A 19,078-nucleotide genomic window follows, 5' to 3' on the forward strand; every position below is an offset into this window, starting at 1 on the left:
CATCTGTCTCTGTCAACACCCCAGGGCAAGGGCTTGTCCTTCCCTTGCTGCCAAAGGACTGATGCCGTCTGAATGATTTGTGCAGAAGATTGAGGTCTCCAAGTCGTCCCTTTTTAAAATAAAGCCCTGGCACAATTTGGCAGTAAGTGGCACGGCACCGTTTCTCCTCTGGTACACATTATTTATCGCAGAGACTCTGCAAATGCTGCCCCAGAGCCCTGCAGGGATTAAAACAGTGAAATGTCCAGTGCAGGGAAGCTTGGTTGGGTGGATGTTTTGTCCCAGGGAAAGGTACCAAGCTCAAGGAAATCCTTTAGACCTGTGTGAAACACTGTCAAAGGGGGGCTGGACTGCTTGGGATGGAGCTGCCCATCCCAAGTGCCCATCCTTCCCCACCTGGCGTGCTGCCACGTGCAGTTTTGGGGCTTGGTGCCTTATTTCTGCCAAATAAAGCGTCTCACATCTCCCCTATTTCTGTTTTTTTTTTTTTTTTTTTTTTTTTGGCAAGGAGCCCCCATTTGGTGGTGCGTTCCTCCCCATTCCCCTTCCAGAAGGAAAAGCACACACAAATCTTAACGGAGAGTGATCACGGATGCTCAGAGCTCTGCTGTGCCTTGGTGCAAACACCACCGACGGAGTTACACCAGAATTACTGGTGGAAAATGTAAACAACCAGAATTACTGGTGGAAAATGTCAACAGAGTGCTTCATGATGGGAGAAACCAGCTTAAAGTCAAACCACAGGCATGTTCAGCTCGTTTACAGCCCGTGTAAACCCCGGCGTGAGGCTGGGTGGAGGCTCACCCATCACCAGGAGGGTTTGGCCAAGGTCTTGGAGCTGCTGGTGGCTTCAAAGTCTCACCTGGAAATGCTTTGGGTTGTCTGCTCTGGGAATAACGAGCAGCTTGCGAGGAAAACCCTGGTGTCACTGAGTGGAGATGAGGTTTGCTGGGGTTTGGCAGCCCTGCGAACTCTGCTGGTTTCATGACCTGGCTGTGGCCTCGCAGGAAAGTCTCTGCTGAGTCACTCGGGTCGTTAAACACAGTCTGTGCTTCTGGAGGATGGCTTTCACACGGGGCAGGTTTCTGTGTTTGCAAAGCTACACCCAGAGGATGAATAACCAGAATAGGTGTGGGCTAGAAATCACTTCTTTAAATAGCTTCAACTCGCGATAACCTCCTTCGTCGTCATCGCCCCGGTTAGTGATTCATTTGGACTGTGGTGGGATCAAGCCCTGCTCTTGGATCAAGGTCTCATAAAAATGACGCAGCCACAAACCACGGGGCAGTTCCTAGCCCCGGGACGGTGTGGGAGGTGTCCCTGCTGAAATATAACTAAGAGGTTTTGATCTGAGATATCCACGGCGGAGGTAATTTTCCTTTGCAGCTTTGGGTTCGCTCTTTTTCCATCTCTTGGCTCTTAAGATAATTAAAACAAAAAACTACGTGATTTAGATCTCTAAATAGTGTTTTAGAGGATGGGCTTTCAGTGAGTCCCTACAACTGGGATTCAGGCAGGATAGGGTTGGGCAGACAACATGTGCCCAACAAGAATTATGTCCCTTGGAGGCAGAAACGGTGCCGCTGAGCTCATGGCCACACTAGCTCATCCCAGGATTTCACAACAGTGTTGGAACGAGTGGGCCTTTTTGGATCATTTTTCCCCAAATCTTGTGTTTCCTCACAGCAAAGTTCTCTTGAATTGCTTCCTCCCTCCCATCAGCATGTCCTCCATGGACAAAAAATGTTCTGGGACTTGAAATCAACAGGGACCCAGAGGGACCAAGAGGGATCTTGGCAGGGATAGGATCAGAGGATGCTGCACTTGTTTCAGTCTCCTTCCCATCACCGAGCTCCTTCTCCATCTCTATCTGCTCCCGGGAGGGGCGGCACGCTCACAGCGCATCGCATCGCTCTGCATCTCCCTGCTTCAACAGAGATCTCCTTGCTGGCTTTGTACTTTGGATCCTGAGAAAAAAAAAACAAACACCGGGGAGCCCCACCAGGCTGTTAAGCCTGCAAACTGACCTTTAGCTCCCGTTTGAAACCCTTTTTGTTGCCAGAACAGAAGGCTCAGAGCAGAGGTGCACGGGCAGAGTCGTGGGGCTGGCGGGGAGCGCGGTGTTCTGGTGCCTCCCTTGGCAAGCACGTCCCTGTTTGCTGCAGGTGCTCCCTTCGTGTGGGGTGGGAGCTGATAACAAATATGTACAGGTTCGGACACTCCCAGGGGATTAGGGATGTCTGACTGAAGCAGTAAAAACCACCCCAGAACAGTTTTATGGGGTGTAAATATTGCCAGCCAAGCCTACCCTGCGGTGTGCGTGAAGCTGAACCATTGAGAAAATGATAATCCCTGCGAAAACACAGACTCGTGGGGCTCTAAACTCACCCCATTCCCTTTCCTGGTGCCAGTCTTGTTGAATCTCTGTCACTGCCCTCTTGAAAAATCACATCCCAGGATGGGTACCCGAAGGGAACCAAAAGGACCTCGGTGTCAGCTGCCTGCTGTGCCGGGATGGCTGCAGGAGCAACACTCGTGGCACAAGATCCCTTTGGTTCCCCATCACCCGGGAGGGGAAAGCACAGCCACACTAATAGATTATCCTGCTGATTTTGCAGGTCTGAGTGAAAGCATTGTTCCCGACACAGCCAGCCTCTCTCGCCCCGGCCCTGCAATGCAATTAGGCTGCTCCTTGCAAAATCTCGTTAGCAGAAACCCATCCTGGCGCGCAGCAGATGTTGCATCTCACTTGGTTGTCATCCCCTCCTCCCAGTTTTTTTTTTTTTTCCCTCCCTGCAGCTGGCTTGACATGCTCCAGACCCCCAGTGAGCCTAAAGCTCAGAAATCTGCAGCAGGAAGCATTTATGATAAGACAGTCGCCAATTATAAAACCAATTAGAGGGCAATTTGCTCACTGCTGCCCTTTTTGTGGGGTTGGGCTAGCTGGAGACAGGAATTACATTTTCTGGTTTAATTGTAGCCAGAAAGAAAACGCCTGTTTTGGGGGAAATAGTACTAAAAGGGAGAGCAGAGGAAAAAACCACATGCTTTTTGGTGGGAGGCAACATTACACCGCCAAATGCAAGATAAGTGCAATGATCTGGATTTTTTTCTCCCCCTTAATGGATTTCAGTCCCCAGGGTGCACGTGGGGGTGTGCTGCCTTGTTTTTTTCAGGGTTCCGTGTTTGCTTTTGGGAGAAGCCCCTGCCTGTGTAAATGTTATTCTTCACCTGGTTTCCACCTCCTGCGAGGAAGGGAGGGGATGAAAGCAAGGTGGTGACCTTCTGTGGCCACAGCATCCCTGCCCCTCTCCTCCCTCTGCACACACAAACGCCAGGCCCTGTAATTCCACCTATCTGCAGGACAAGCCCTTTATCTCTTTCCGCTCCATCGGCAGGAACAGGGAAGCAAAGTTCAATGCCTGCCCTGTTTTTTGTTGTTTGTTTTGTTTTTTTGACCCAGTTCCTGCTGGTCCCCATGAGTCACAGGCTACATGGGCACGACCAGGGCCGTGTGTTGTGAGTGGGATCTCAGCAGCTTCTCTGGGGACCGTAAAACCCAGGTGAATTAATGCTGGGAAGCTCCGGTTTGAGGGATTTGGGAAACCTCAGGAGCTTTTTCAGGGAGGCTGACCCGTGGATGAGTCTTTTCATTTGCCATCTCTTGCCTGGCGATGGGGAAATCACCACTAGCTGGCAGCTCTGCTCCTGGGGGAGAGCATCCAACACCCTCTGCCCCCTTCTCACATCTGCCAAGCAGCCTCTTTTCCACAAATTTCATGTTCTCCCCACCCACACAACACCAAACGACCCCCTTTTTGTACACCACGGATTCACCCAAGGGTGGGGAAAGCAGCCATGGTCCTCACCGTGGTGCCTCTGCCCCCTGAGGACCACTGAGAGCTGATCCCAGACACCCCTACCACCATCAGGCAGGGCAGAGGCATCCCCTGCTGCTTCCTCGGTGGTATAATGAAGGATAACTCCTGTTAATAATATAACTCCTGTTAATAACTCCTCTCCCACCCCACTCTGCATTCAGGGATGCTGAAAAATAAAGCACAAGTGCCTCTTGGCTATTGCCTCCCTCTAGTGCTTATCCCAACCTCCTGCAACTCTGCAGCCTGGAGGGAACCAGCCCTTGGGCGTGATCCTGCCCAGTTCGTGTCCAGAGTTATTTTTCAGAGATTTTATCTTAAAAAATAGAGTTATTTTTTAAGGTGTGCAGTGCTGGCTGGGTCCCATGGCTGAGCCCACCCTCTGTGTTGAGCTTTTTTTTGGGTGAACTGCTTGGGTCGGGCATTGTAATTCTTCCTCTAAATTCTCGGCTCTTCCCTAGTTCTGCTGGGGTTCATTTTTGGGTGGATCCCCAAGCCCTAGTGTTTGAGACCGTGGCTGTGGGTGATGCTCTCAGCTCCCGGTGCCTTCCACCAGAAAGTCCCCGGAGCAAAGTGAGAGGGGAAGAAGCTCGGACATCAGCCGCTGAAGGGTTTGCAGGAACAACAAGCGGCCTTACAGGAGGAGATGGGTCACTAGGGTTGCAATGATGTGAAAATTTACAATTTTCTGGATAATTATAGCAGAAATGTGCTGATGCTGGAGCAGAACAGCCACCCCAGGGAGAGGGGTCTGGTGCTGCGCCCGTGTCCTGTGGAGAGCACGAGGTCCTCTGCCAGGCAGCCTTGCTCCAAATTACCCCATTTCCTCATTTCCCCCGTGTTTTTCTCCTTTCCTGCAGGAAATCTGCGACGATCCCCGTCTCTTCGTGGATGGGATCAGCTCCCACGACTTACACCAGGGCCAGGTGGGGAACTGCTGGTTCGTGGCCGCCTGCTCCTCCCTGGCGTCCCGCGAGTCTCTGTGGCAGAAGGTAAGCGGTGCCCCACGCTGGGGGAAAGCTGGTCTGAAACACCCTCGTGTTGTGTTTGCCCGGCTCAAAAACTGCATTTTCGGGAACTCCTCAGGCCCTGAAAAGCCGTTCAGGTGAAAAAATTCTCTGAAAAGAGTATTTTTCAAGGGGAATTCAGTGGTCATGATTGCAGCCACATCACACTTGAGCCAAACACGTGGCCGGTTTATCCATCACCAAGAGAGAATCGAGCCCCGTCCTGCCCTTCCAGATCCTAAATCTGACCCTCTCCGCTCCAGAATAACCTAAAAATAAATAAATACATAAATCAGGAGGTTCAGTGGCTCAGTGCCACGTCTTGGCCAGCCTGTGCTCATTTCTACCACGTCTTCTGTGGCAGAAGAAGTAAATCCCATGAAAGGGAAAGCAAACGTAGCCCTCAGCCCCTGGTACAGGTGAGTCTCATCCTAGCACAAGAGACCAGCAAGTTGCAAGCCCCTTTTCCTAGCTTTTACTGCAAAAAAAAAAGGCAGCCACCAAAGCCCTGTAGGGTTGGCAGGGTCACCTACAGCCTCCTACTGCAACAGACCCAAAGGTTTTGCCTCCACCTCGTGCATCGGCTCTGCTGCTGCAGGTGGCTTTTGTGAGCTCTGCCTTGGGAATTTGTTGCAGAATCCCTGTTTTCTGTTAAAACCAAGTTTTTCCTGTACGTGGGAAGAGGATGGCTGTTGTCAGCTCCTGGATAAGCCCTGACGTGGTGCGAGGCCTTGTTTGGGTTGTTCCTCCCCAGGGCAGGTTGTCCTCCCTGCTCACCATTCACCTCCAGCCCTGGAGGTGCCAACCAAACAGGAGCCAGGTCCCTTCGGACGCCTCATTATTTCAGTTTGCCGGCAGCACTGCTCTTCCTCCCTTGGTGATTTTGCTGTGGGTGTTTGTGACTTCTCATTTTCCATGCCCTTAACCCTCAGAGGATCTTCTTTACCCCCCGCCTTGCATCCCGCTCTCTTTCAGAAAGGTTTGTTTTCCAGCAAAAGCAAAAGCTGCCATCCTCTCCCCGAGCCCAGGGATGGTCACTTTGCTGTGGCATTCGCTACAGGGCTCTGGTTTTGGTTACTTCTGAATTAGTTAGGGCCCTCACTCATCCTTTTCAAGGTGCTTTAAGAGCTCATGATGAGCATTGCCCTGCAAGGAGCAAGTGTGGCTATAAACTGCAGCAGCAGCAACTTTTAGAGCACAACGGGAGAAGTCAAGTGCACAGATTAACCCCTTTAGCCAAACGCTAAATTCTCCAGCTGTCATTAGACACCAAAATACTTCTGGTTCAGAGTTCAAGGGGAGTTGAAAGACACTGATGCAGGTGTTAATATCACTGAAATATCAGTCCAGGTCTCCCACTGCTGCTAGAAAATGTAATCCTGGTTTACACCAGGATGTAACTTGCTCCGTGTGTCCCTTGCTTCACTGCAAGCAGTGAAACTCTTCCTCCCAACGTGAGCAAGTGCAGGGAGGGAGGATTTCTTCCAGGGAACAAGACAAGCTAGCACATCCCACGTTTACCAAGAGATGATTTTATTCACCCATTTCACTCCAATTCTCCCTCAGTGTCCCTCCTCCCCATCAAGCCCGTGCTGTTTGAGTCACTGGGTGGGACTTAGGGGCTGGAACTGAATTGCGAGCAGTTTTCTAATTTCCTGAGCCTTGGCTGCCTCTACATGGTTTTGGACGTCATCCGTGGTCTTTCAGAGACATCTAGCTCTTCCGAAAATAAATCAAAGCAGAGGGATAGGAACCAGACCAAGCGATTTGGACACCCTACATCTCCACCAGCTTGCCTGCTCTCCTGCTCCTTTCCCATATATTTCCAGGGCAGTTTTGGATCTGGGGGTAAAAGATCCAACAAACCGAGGACCACGAGGCACTGCCACACGCACCTCAGCTCAGAAAGGCCTCCAGGGTTACCTGAAGACATTTTTAACGTGTAAAACCCAAGGGTTGGTTCAATAGCTGGTGCTGAAGGTGTTTTAAAGCTCGTAAACAAGTGAGGCAAAAGCTCAGAGGGCAGCAAGAAGGGGCTGGTTTCCTCAGACCTCTCTTTTGTCCCTTCAAATAGTAACCCTTAGCTTCCTTGCCTCTGTTCTCAGGGTCTTAAGGAGTGATAGGGGACTGGTGAGTACAGGACAAATCCCAGGAAAATGTCCCACCTTGGGTTCTTGGTGCCTGGGGTTTCTCTGGCCAAGGGCAGCTTCTGATGGTCTTTTTGGGGAACTTCTTCTGGAAGTTGAATTATGTGACATAGCCCAAGAGGTGGCAGTGCCTTTCGTAAAAATAGTTCAGAAAAGTTCTTTCCTGGAGTTCATTTAACACAGCTTGAGCTTCCAAAGGGCCCTGCAAACACATCCTGTGGCAGAAGCCAATGTGACTCACAAATAGGATGGGGAGAACCAAAAGATGCAGCACCATAAATTGTTCCCTCTGAAGCTTTGTGCTGAAACCCCGGACTCTCTGAGAGTCTAAACCAGTGATTTTACCCCAAAGATACCACCTCACGCTTGCAGTCTCTTTGGGATCCACAGCTTCTTGGAGACACCCTGCAATGAGGAACATGTTCCCCAGAACCCCTCTTCATCCCATCCTCTGCCTGGAGGACCCACCAGTAGAGCCAGATCAGAGAGCAATCACAGGGCACACCTCAACAGCACGAGCTGTAGCATGGGAAATAGAAATATTTATTATTTTCCCTTCATGAGAAATAAAGGGGAAAAGGAAATATCTCCAGCATCTCACGGTCTGACACTGATTTAACCGCCAAGTCTTGCTTTGAGCAGAGGGTTGGACCAGACCCCTCCAGAGGCTCTACACCCCGGATTATCCCATAAATCAGTCTTCTGAGAAAGCCACGGCCACCGAGCCCTGCAGGATGGTTGCCCTGGCTGTGCACCTTCGTTTAGGGCTAACGAGCCTTGCTCCAGCTTGCCGGAGCGGTTGTCAGGGAGGTTGCCAGGGAGGCTGACATCAGACATCCCTTCCCTATAGATTATCGCGCACAGCGGCACCATCGGTTCCTGCTGGAAGATGGGAGGGCACCCAGAGGAAGCCCTCGAGGGCATTTTGCGTCACCAGCCCGGGTTGCCTAGCACCGCTGGGACCGTGGAGAAGGGCCACCAGATTTTTTTTCCCCCCTGCGTGTCCTATCTGGGAGCCAAACGGTGCCGGGGACGGAGCAGAGGAGCCACGGAGGAGATGGCAGAAGAAGCCGGAGAGCTCAAGGTGCCCTTCGTCCGCGATGACCAGCTCACCCGCTGCATGCGACTGAGGGTCCAGAGCCTGCAGCAGAAAAAAAACAGGCCCCAGGACGGTGAGAAGCTGCTGCAGCCCAACGAGCACGTCTACCAGGTGGATTTCCTCCGGCAGCACAACCTGCGCTTCCTCCGCTGGGACATCCAGCTGGAGAAATGTGGGAAGGTGACGGTGACCGGCACCTCCCAGCACTGGACTCCCGATCTCACCCACCTCATGAACCGGCAGCTGCTGGAGCCCGTGGGCATCTTCTGGAAGAAGCCAGGGGCCGAGGAAGTGGAGTGCAACGAGGCCGATGCCCAGGAGTTTGGGGAGCGGCTGGTGGAGTTGGCCAGGATCCGCAAGGTGATGTATTTCCTCCTCGCTTTCACCGACGGCCTTGAACCTGCTCAGCTGAAGGGCTCCATCGTTTTTAAAGCCTGACCCCCTTTTGCCCGGCCCTCCTCGCTCCAGCTATGCTTCTGTCTTTGTTTATTTTCTCTCTTCTGTTCAGTTCTTCGTTGCTTTTACGGGGTTCTTCATTGATGGGTGGCTTCACAAAAAAAGCGGTGAACAGCGTGGTGCTTGGGGAGCCCCTCACCCCTGAGAAACATTCCCAAAATGTGCTCCTGCCTGTCTGAGCGATGGGGAAGAGGGAGGATGAGCCATGCTGTATTTGCCTAAGTGAATTCAGCTGGGATTCACCAAGCCTGACTGACAGGGCTTGTAAATATTTGGCTCCCTAACCTTTCCAACCGCGGCACCTGGATACAAAAAGCCTGATGGAAAAATAAGAACCTGCCACGATACAAACCTGGAGAGAGCCCTGGCTTCCAGTTTCCACCCCAACCATCCAAAATAGGGGGCTTGTTGGAGATGGAGAACTTCTTGCAAGGATGCTGAGTGCTTGCAGTGGCTGTGGCTGCTCAATGTCTCCAAAGACCGGTCCTGTGGAAGCTCACCATGCCATCAAGCCCAAGAGGGGAGGTGGGATTCAGCTTGTTGCCCACCTTGTGCTGCCTGGGGATTTTTGGAAACGGGAAGGGTTGGAGCAGGAATGTGTGTGCAGAGCCGGGCAAGCGAGCCAGCAGCTCAGAGCAGGCTGTAGGGCTGAGCCAGCAGGGAGTCGCCTGCAGCAAAGCCAATTTGTGCATCATTGTGGCCTCAAAACACCCAGGAATATATTTATCCTCGAGCATCTATGGAGAGCAGCGAGGCTGCAGAGCGCTTCACAGACCACAAATTAGGAACCTGCTGCTGCTGTCCTCCAAAGGCACACATCTCCTCCTCCTCTCTCCGAATGCCAAGGCAGGGACTGGTGCCTGGGTGGTGGTGGGAGCAGAGCAGGTAGAGAGTACCTCTGGAAATTTAGGAGCAGGAGATGTGCCTGGCTTGTCCCGTGACTGTGAATGAACTGCTAAGTTTGGACATCCTTTTTTCCTTCCACCAGAAAGCGGAGGATACTTTGGTGGAGCTTCTAGAGATGAAAATGTGCTTTGAAAAAGTGTTATTATGATTGTTCCAGCAGTTTTTGCTAGGATTGCACCCAAATGTGAGCGAGCACTCCTTAAGGTCTGGACGGAAATTTTCCTGGTGTATATAAGGAGAGGGCAGTGATGGGAAAGCCAGGATGAGGAGGCTTCATACCCATGCCCTACTGATTTGTGGGGGCCATCCCAAAAAGAGAATCACAGAATCACAGAATTTCTAGGTTGGAAGAGACCTCAAGGTCATCGAGTCCAACCTCCAACCTAACGCTAACAGCCCTCCACTAAACCATATCCCTAAGCTCTACATCTAAACGTCTTTTGAAGACTTCCAAGGATGGTGACTCCACCACTTCCCTGGGCAGCCTGTTCCAATGCCTCACAACCCTTTCAGTGAAGAAGTTCTTCCTAACATCTAGCCTAAAACTCCCCTGGCTCAACTTAAACCCATTCCCCCTCGTCCTGTCACCAGGCACGTGGGAGAACAGGCCAACCCCCACCTCGCTACAGCCTCCCTTGAGGTACCTAAAAAGAGCGATAAGGTCGCCCCTGAGCCTCCTCTTCTCCAGGCTGAACAAGCCCAGCTCCCTCAGCCGCTCCTCGTAGGACTTGTTCTCCAGGCCCCTCACCAGCTTCGTCGCCCTTCTCTGCACCCGCTCAAGCACCTCGATGTCCTTCTTGTAGCGAGGGGCCCAAAACTGAACACAGTACTCGAGGTGCGGCCTCACCAGAGCTGAGTACAGGGGGACGATCACCTCCCTAGCCCTGCTGGTCACGCTGTTCCTAATACAAGCCAGGATGCCGTTGGCCTTCTTGGCCACCTGAGCACACTGCTGGCTCATATTCAGCCGACTGTCCACCATCACTCCCAGGTCCTTCTCTGCCTGGCAGCTTTCCAACCATTCCTCTCCCAGCCTGTAGCTCTGCTTGGGGTTATTGCGCCCCAGGTGCAGGACCCGGCACTTGGCCTTGTTAAACTTCATGCAGTTGACCTCAGCCCATCGGTCCAGCCTATCCAGATCCTCCTGCAGAGCTTTCCTACCCTCAAGCAGATCGACACACGCACCTAACTTGGTGTCATCTGCGAACTTACTGAGGGTGCACTCGATGCCCTCATCCAGATCATCGATGAAGATATTAAAGAGGACCGGCCCCAGCACCGAGCCCTGGGGGACGCCACTAGTGACTGGCCTCCAACTGGACTTGGCTCCATTCACCACGACTCTTTGGGCCCGGCTATCCAGCCAGTTTCTAACCCAACGAAGCGTGCGCCAGTCCAAGCCAAGAGCAGCCAGTTTCTTGAGGAGAATGCTGTGGGAGACGGTGTCAAAAGCCTTGCTGAAGTCAAGGTAGACCACATCCACAGCCTTTCCCTCATCCACCCAGCGCGTCACTCTGTCATAGAAGGAGATCAGGTTCGTCAGGCATGACCTGCCTTTCATAAAGCCATGCTGACTGGGCCTGATCGCCTGCTTCCCCTTCAAGTGCTGCATGATGACTCTCAGGAGGATCTGCTCCATGAGCTTTCCTGGCACTGAGGTCAAACTGACAGGCCTGTAGTTTCCTGGGTCAGCCCTCCGGCCCTTCTTGTAGATGGGCGTCACGTTTGCTAGCCGCCAGTCGATTGGGACCTCCCCCGATAGCCAGGACTGTTGATAAATGATGGACAGCGGCTTGGCCAGCTCCTCTGCCAGTTCCCTCAGTACCCTTGGGTGGATCCCATCTGGCCCCATCGACTTGTGCACATCTAAGTGCCGTAGTAGGTCACCAACCAGTTCTTCATGGATAATGAGGGCCACATCCTGCTCCCCATCCCCTTCCACCAGCTCAGGGTACTGAGTATCCAGAGAACAACCGGTATTGCCGCTAAAGACTGAGGCAAAGAAGGCATTGAGCACCTCCGCCTTTTCCTCATCTCTTGTAACTAAGTTTCCCCCCGCATCCAGTAAAGGATGGAGATTCTCCTTAGTCCTCCTTTTTGTGTTGATGTATTTATAGAAACGTTTTTTGTTATCTTTAACGGCAGTAGCCAGATTGAGCTCCAGATGAGCTTTGGCCTTCCTAATTTTGTCCCTGCACAGCCTCGCTACTTCTTTAAAGTCCTCCTTAGTGGCCTGCCCACTTTTCCAAAGCTTATAAACCCTCTTTTTCCTCCTAAGATCAAGCCACAATTCTCTGTTGAGCCAGGCCGGTCTTCTTCCCCGCCAGCTCGTCCTTGGGCACGTGGGAACAGACCGTTCCTGCGCCATTAAGACTTCCCTCTTGAAGAGCGCCCAGCCTTCCTGGACCCCTCTGCCCTTCAGAACCGCCTCCCAAGGGACTCCACCAACCAGTGTCCTGAGCAGCTCAAAGTCAGCCCTCCGAAAGTCCAATACAGCGGTTTTACTGGTCCCCTTCCTGGCCTCGCCAAGAATAGTGAACTCCACCATTGCGTGGTCACTCTGCCCTAGACAGCTCCCGACGATCACGTCCTCCACCAGTCCTTCTCTGTTTGTGAAGAGAAGGTCTAGCGGGGCACCTCCCCTGGTAGGCTCACTAACCAGCTGCGTCAGGAAGCTATCTTCCACGCTCTCCAGAAACCTCCTAGACTGCTTTCTCAGGGCTGTGTTGTGCTTCCAGGATATGTCAGGGAAGTTGAAGTCCCCCACGAGTACAAGAGCTGATGATTTTGCAACCTCTGTCAGCTGCCTGTAGAATTCCTCATCCGTCTCCTCATCCTGGTTCGGCGGTCTATAGCAGACCCCGACCAGGACACTAGCCTTGTTGTCCCTGCCGATCCTAACCCAAAGGGACTCGACCTTGTCATTCCCAACCTCGAGTTCTACAGCCTCGAAAGACTCTCTAATATAGAGAGCCACACCACCACCCCTTCTATGCTGCCTGTCCCTTCTATAGAGCTTATAGAGTCCGAGCTCTTCTTCTGAGCCCCCCAGCCCACTGATAGCATATTAAATGGTAGGCACCAGCTGTGTCAGACAGAGAGGGGAAGGCAAACAGGAAGATTTCAGCAAGCTACTTGCTGGAGAAATGGTGGGAGCCTTGAGTCTCTCCTGCAGACAAAGTTCAGCAACCACTGGATCCCACAACCACGCCATGGGCTCTGCTGGAGGAGCTGATATTGCTTTTTAAACCCCAAAATGCTGGACCCAAAGATGAGAGGTAAAAGGGGATCCATCTCTGCTTGGCGATAACATGGACAAACTGCGAGCCAAACCCAGTTTTTGGGGTCCCAGAAGACCTTCTTACAGGAGACCCCTCCTCGTACATCCCAGAGCAGAGCTCCTGTCTGCAAACCACATCAGACCCAATAACAGGACTCACTGCCAACCTCCAAAAGGGTTTTTGCATGCCAGGTCTCAAAACATGCCATTGCTACGTTGCTGGTTGCTTGGGTAGAGTTCCTGCAGCAGGTCCCTTACTTGGTATTGATGTACCAGAGTAAATAAAAGCCTAGTCAACAGGGTTCCCCACAAGGACTGAGGCTGTGTGTGTTTTCTTCATGCCCTTCTTGGTAGCTGCCCCAGTCCTGCATGCAGCAAAGCAGAACTCACCAATGTCCAGGTTATTGTTGGTATTTCCGAGCACCTTTTTATTTTGTAAAAAGAACTTTTACTTTTTTCTTTCTTTGAGCATTAACGGAGCATTTTTGTGGTCGGTCTCTGGAAGGGTTTGAAGCTGGGCAGAGGAGGAGAAATGCTCCTCGGGTTGATCTCACCTTTCTGCCCGAGCTGAGGGTGGGAGGTGAGTGGGGCACTCTGATTTCTCTCTCCCATAGGGCAGATGATCCACGTTATAACACTCACTGAAACTCACCCCACACCGTTTCAGCAGCCCATAAAGACTTTCAGGTACTCCACTCCGTCCCATCTCCTAGGGGAATTTCGTCTCGGTTTGTTCAGCACAGCAGGGTCCCTCCCTCCCCTTCCTCAGCTGGCAAATTCCCTGCTTGGAGGAGTCAGCATCTACAAATTCCTCTTCTAGTCACAGATGTCTCTCCAGGGTCACAGGTGCCTTTTCTTTTAATTAGCCACTCCTAATAAAAATAAGAAAAACCCTAAACCAGCGTAGGGAAATGTTACAAATTGGAATCTGGTATTTCTGTGTCCCCAATTTACCTGTCTCTGCGCCCTTTCCCTGTAAATTTATCCTACAAAAGTGTCACAGCTGCAGATTTTGGGAGCCCCTAAGCAAAAAGCAGCACAGTTGTGAATGAGATGCCACCTTCAGTGCCTCAACACAGCTCAGGTTGAGACCACAACTCAGCAGGACCCCTGGGTGGGCGGTCCAGGCCATGCTCTCCAGAGTCCTCTGAGAAAGGATGGAGATATCTGGGGAGATATCTGCCCTACCGTGCCGGTCTATGGCCACAGACACCCATGTTAGTGGGTGGAGGAGGTGGAGGGAACCTCATCATCCCTCTGGTCAATGTAAAAACTGCAACCACAGTGCAACCACAGCTCCTGATGCCACCAGCAGCAGAGGATGCTCTCAGCACTGTCCCCAGATGAAGGTGGAGGAGGACAGTGGGGGACCAGCATCTCCTGCCACTGCTGATGGCAGTGCCAGCCCTCAGAACCATCCAGCTGGAAGTGGCAGCTACCAGCTTTGGCTCGGTAGCTGCCTTTAATCAATGCTGTAATCATTTCTAAGCCCACATTAATAGCGAGTTGATTAGCACAATGGTCCTCTATGACAATTCATTAGCATGAGCACCAGTCAGGAGGGAATCAATGGGGACTGATGGTCTGACCTTCCCTGGCAGCATCCCAGGGGGAGTCTGGGGCATCTTTTATTAGCACTCCTGGAAAACACCAAACCCTCCAAAAGCGGCTCTTTTTCATGGCTCTGTCTGCTCTGCTTCTATTGATCCAGACCACTCAAGAGTGCCAGTGAGCTCAGGGAGCTGATGGCATCGTTAATATTTCAATTGTCTTTAATTCCGAGAAGCAATAAAAGGCCTGGGCTGGATCATTTCTGGTATTTAAGGAGCTGGGGGGGTTGTCCAGAGAGAGGTCTCTCTGCAGTGCTACAGCTCTGTGGCAGCAACCACCAAAAAGCACAAGGCTCCAGCAGCTGGACCAGGGCCAAGGCCTGGTGCTGGGGTCACAGCATGGCCCAGGACTTCCTAAAGAGCCTCTTCCCATAGCTGTGTCCCGTCCTGTCCCACCCCAACACTTACAGCTTGTCCCCAAAGGACAGGCAGTGATTATTTAGGTATGCTGCAGCAAGCCCTGGTCATTATTGTCCCCATGGGCACACTGGGGCTTTTCCTCTCATAGGTCACGACATTTGGGAAGCAGTTAAGTTGGGGGTTGGACCCAATGATCTCTTGAGGGCCCTTCCAACCCCTACAATTCTGTGATTCTGTGATTCTGTGAAGCCAAGAAGTGAAGGAGTGGACAGTCAATCACACCTGCATCAGTCATTACTTGTTAATTTTCAACCCCATTAATTGCACAGGGCCTCACAGCCCACCCTGGCCATGACGTAGGACCACGTTATCGTCACCCTCACTGAAAACTCTTTGTCGTGTGCCTCTGTCCTGTTTCTAAACAAAATACATTTCTTCTGAGAAGTAGCAGCTGTGCATGGCTGTATCCATTTCTGGCCCAGCTTTTGGGTGGATTTTTCATCTGATGGTGCTCACAGACATGTAAGACTGTGGCCATTACCCATCACTTTTGCCTTGTCCCCCTGACAGTGCCGATAGCCATGATACCAAACCTGTACTACCTCAACCCCTCAACTGCTTCAGTATTTCTGTCAGCTCAGTCCATCTTTTCCTCCTTTCATCAAGCCATCTCCCCGTGCTTGCTTGGATAACCATGGCAGCTCTTGCCAGGGATGAATGGGGACCCTACAGCGATGGGGATCTCATTTTCTCCCACTTTTCTTTAGTAGAGCAGACGTACAAAGAGTGATGCTCCCTGTTCATGACCACCCAGTAGATGAGTACAATACTTGCTTTGGGGACAGTCCAATCAAACCAGAATCAAGAGGACCAAAGAAGGATTTTAACAGTACCCTTCTGACACTAAAATTCACAAAAATTCGGTCATAAGAATAGCCATCAATGAGATCATGCCAGTCCATGTTCTAGAGGCATTTGGATAATGCCCTCAATAATATGCTTTAACTTTTGGGTAGCCCTGAAGTGGTCAGGCAGTGGGACTTGATGATCTTTGTAGGTCCCTTCCAACTGATCTGTTCAATTCCATTGTAAAAACTTTCCCAAGAACAGACATCCTGAGTCAGATTAAGGACAAAAAAAAGGTTGCTGTTCCAAAAGCCTGTCTGCAGCAGTAGATGGCAGCAGATTTCCAGGGTAAAATGATAAGAACAAGGTCAAGGAGAGGTATAACAGAAACAGCTGTGAGAGATCCTTAGCTGCAAATCTAGTCTGCCTTGGAAGAACCAGGCCCAGAATCTCGCCCGGATGGGCTGTAAGCAAGCCCACCTCCCTCATAGTCTTCCTTATCTTTGATATAGTCTTCATTAGGTGTGGGATGGGAACTAAACCTAGCAAAAAAGGGAATAACCTGGGTGCACATCTCCTCTCTATCTTCTCCCTGTGCTGAACATAGGTCATCCCGGACTGGAAGGAGCAGGAGTGGAACCCTGAGAAACCGGAGAGCTACGCAGGGATCTTCCACTTCCAATTCTGGCGCTTCGGGCAGTGGCTGGACGTGGTGATAGATGACCGCCTGCCCACGCTCCACAACCAGCTCATCTACTGCCACTCCAACTCCAGGAACGAGTTCTGGTGCGCCTTGGTGGAGAAAGCTTATGCCAAGTAGGTACCTGGGCAGTTGCAGGGCAAACTGGGACCTGCACACCATGGTTTTCCTCTCAGTTCGTTCATCACTTGGCTTATACCAGTGGAAAATGGTTCTAGTGACAAAATGTTGTGGGCTCCACAGGTGTCAGATGCCAACTACGAGTTGTAGGTGGTTATTTCTGAGTTTGGTTCATTAGTTAACAAGTTGTCAGATGTGGCAATGTGATTTTTCCTGCTTCTCTATGAAGGTTAATCTTTTCTTCAAGGGGATGCATCCGTTTTTAGATCAGAAGCAGACCAAAGGCTGTTAGGGCATATTTGTGATCATAGTCTCCACATCCAGCCTCATCCCCTCCCCTTCTGTGTATAAGGTCTAGTCAAAATCTAGAACTTAACAATTTGAGGTTGCTTTAGCCTCAAATGGAACAGATGTCTTTTCAATACAGCAGCTTTCCTGGGGAGGAGTGGGACATCTCTCAGGTAGACAGAAATTGGAAGAAAAACCCTTCACTAGCCTTGATTGAGCCTCAGAGCAAAATATCCTCCAACTCCACTTTGATTAAATAACACCTATCCCCAGGATTTCAAAAGCACTGCAAACAGCACAGATCCTATTTTTTTTCATCCATTTCTTCTTTTTTTTTTTTTGCTGTCTCCACCTACTGAAAGATTTCCTACAAATTTCTGTTCTTCACACTGCCTCAAGAATTGTCGTAGGTCTCTCAAAATGCCAGTGCTGTTGTGCCATTCCTCTCACCCTCTTTCAGGCTGTCAGGCTGTTATGAGGCCCTGGATGGAGGCAACACAGCAGATGCCCTGGTAGACTTTACTGGTGGGGTCTCTGAACCGATTGACCTGACCGAAGGGGACTACATCACCGATGAAGCCAAGCGAAACCTCCTGTTTGAGCGTGTGTTGAAGGTGCACAACCGGGGAGGCCTCATCAGCTGCTCCATCAAAGTAAGCAACATTGCCTGCATGGTCATGTTCTCATGGGAATAGGTATTTTAGGGTGCTGTTTGTCTTGCCCTGTTGGAGACATCTAAATTAGATCAGAAAAATTTTGACCAAGGGATCCTACTTTTTCCTGTAGATGACAAAGAGACTCAAAACTGGATCCAACTGTATGTAGTCCTCATTGCTATGTCCAAGAGCCCAGGTTTATCCCATTATCATTTAAATACTTATCATTAAATTACCATTTAAATACTTCAAATTTAAGATTCACTTCCAGAAAAAAAAAAAAAAAAGAGTTTTGTTGTCTGTGTGCAGACTTCTCCACAAACACTGTGTGCCAGTTGTCCCAATATAACCAGTAAGATGAGCTTTATCGGTTGACATCAAGGGAGCTCAGAAACCTCACACTACAGGTGAAGACGAGAAAGGATCTAGTACCTAACACAACATCTGATACTTCTGCAGAGGCAATTATCTCTCTCCCTGAGCGTTGATGTCTTCTCCTTGTGTCCCCCTGCCCAGGCCACATCGGCGGCTGACATGGAGGCCCGCCTGGCCTGCGGGCTGGTGAAGGGCCATGCGTACGCGGTGACAGACGTGAGGAAGGTCCGCCTGGGTCACGGATTGCTCTCCTTCTTCAAGTCGGAGAAGCTGGACATGATCCGCATGCGGAATCCATGGGGTGAACGGGAGTGGAACGGGCCTTGGAGTGACACGTGAGTGGGACAGGCAGCAGTAACACCTTTTTTGTTGGTAGAAGCTGGGTTAGAGTAGGCCCTGAGGCATGAGACAACTTGGCTATATTTACACCCGTAATATTGTACAAGCAGCTGTGGGATGCTGCTTCAACCAATGTCCTAAACCTACTATTTCAATGGGGTGGTGGTATTTTTTGCCCTGAGGTTCCTGAAGAGCACAAGAGGAGGGTGGATGAGCTTGGCAGACCTTCTCATTGAGGCTCCGATGGGTGTTGTGGTGAAATCGTTGGCATTTTCACTCTTGTTAAGGATGGTTTTACCTCACCTTTCCACTCCCAGTCTTGTTCCAGCCAAACTAACACCCAGTAGTCAGTCTACTGACTGCTGTGTTGTCTGGGGATGGGATGGGATGGGATGGGATGGGATGGGATGGGATGGGATGGGATGGGATGGGATGGGATGGGATGGATAACAAAGGGTTGGTGTAACCCGAGGCTGTGGTTGGTGTTATCCATTTTGTTATCCTTTTTTTTTTTTTTTTTTTTTTTTGTTATCCAAAGTCTCACCCAGCTGGATTCAGCTCCACTGGTCAGGAAGGAAGTAAAATTTTAGGACCATGGTTCAGTGGGTGACATTGGTAGTAGGGTGACATTGGTAGTAGGGTGATGTTTAGACCGGATGATCTTGGGGGTCTGTTCCAACCCTAATGATTCTGTGGTCCTCTGCTTCTCCAAGCCATCCTGCACTCCCCCCACATCTGGGAGACAAGCTAACCAGAGCAGTGTGGGGACTGGTTGAATGGCTGGAGCTTTATATATGCTTCGTGCCCCTCAGATCCTTCTGATGCCAAGTAGCCCTTTGAATTCCTGTGTCCTCTTGCCCTCGCAGTAATGATTCTGCTCTCATCCCACAGCTCTGAGGAGTGGCAGAAAGTGAGCAAAAGTGAAAGAGAGAAGATGGGGATGACAGTGGAAGACGATGGAGAGTTCTGGTGAGTCCCTCCTGGGGTTACTGCCATGGGCTATGCTCGCAG

At 51.0% G+C, this 19,078-nt stretch overlaps 2 protein-coding genes across 3 annotated transcripts in view; both read left to right on the forward strand.

Annotated features, from left to right (window-relative positions):
• Window positions 1–19,078, forward strand: part of CAPN5 (calpain 5) — a 44,382-nt gene that overhangs the window by 16,871 nt on the left and 8,433 nt on the right. For both annotated transcript variants that reach the window (XM_082751541.1, XM_082751542.1), the window contains exons 3-7: window positions 4,739–4,870; window positions 16,197–16,405; window positions 17,158–17,350; window positions 17,870–18,063; window positions 18,959–19,036. In XM_082751541.1, coding sequence (XP_082607667.1) covers window positions 4,739–4,870; window positions 16,197–16,405; window positions 17,158–17,350; window positions 17,870–18,063; window positions 18,959–19,036 — 806 coding nt within the window. The remainder of the gene's footprint in view (window positions 1–4,738; window positions 4,871–16,196; window positions 16,406–17,157; window positions 17,351–17,869; window positions 18,064–18,958; window positions 19,037–19,078) is intronic.
• OMP (olfactory marker protein) lies at window positions 8,090–8,569 on the forward strand (the record flags this gene model as incomplete). Its single annotated transcript, XM_082753207.1, has 1 exon — window positions 8,090–8,569. One exon carries the CDS (start codon window positions 8,090–8,092, stop codon window positions 8,567–8,569), a length of 480 nt encoding a protein of 159 aa, XP_082609333.1.

This window comes from Aythya marila, assembly GCF_965140915.1.
Source record: "Aythya marila genome assembly, chromosome: 1".
NCBI lineage: Eukaryota > Metazoa > Chordata > Aves > Anseriformes > Anatidae > Aythya > Aythya marila.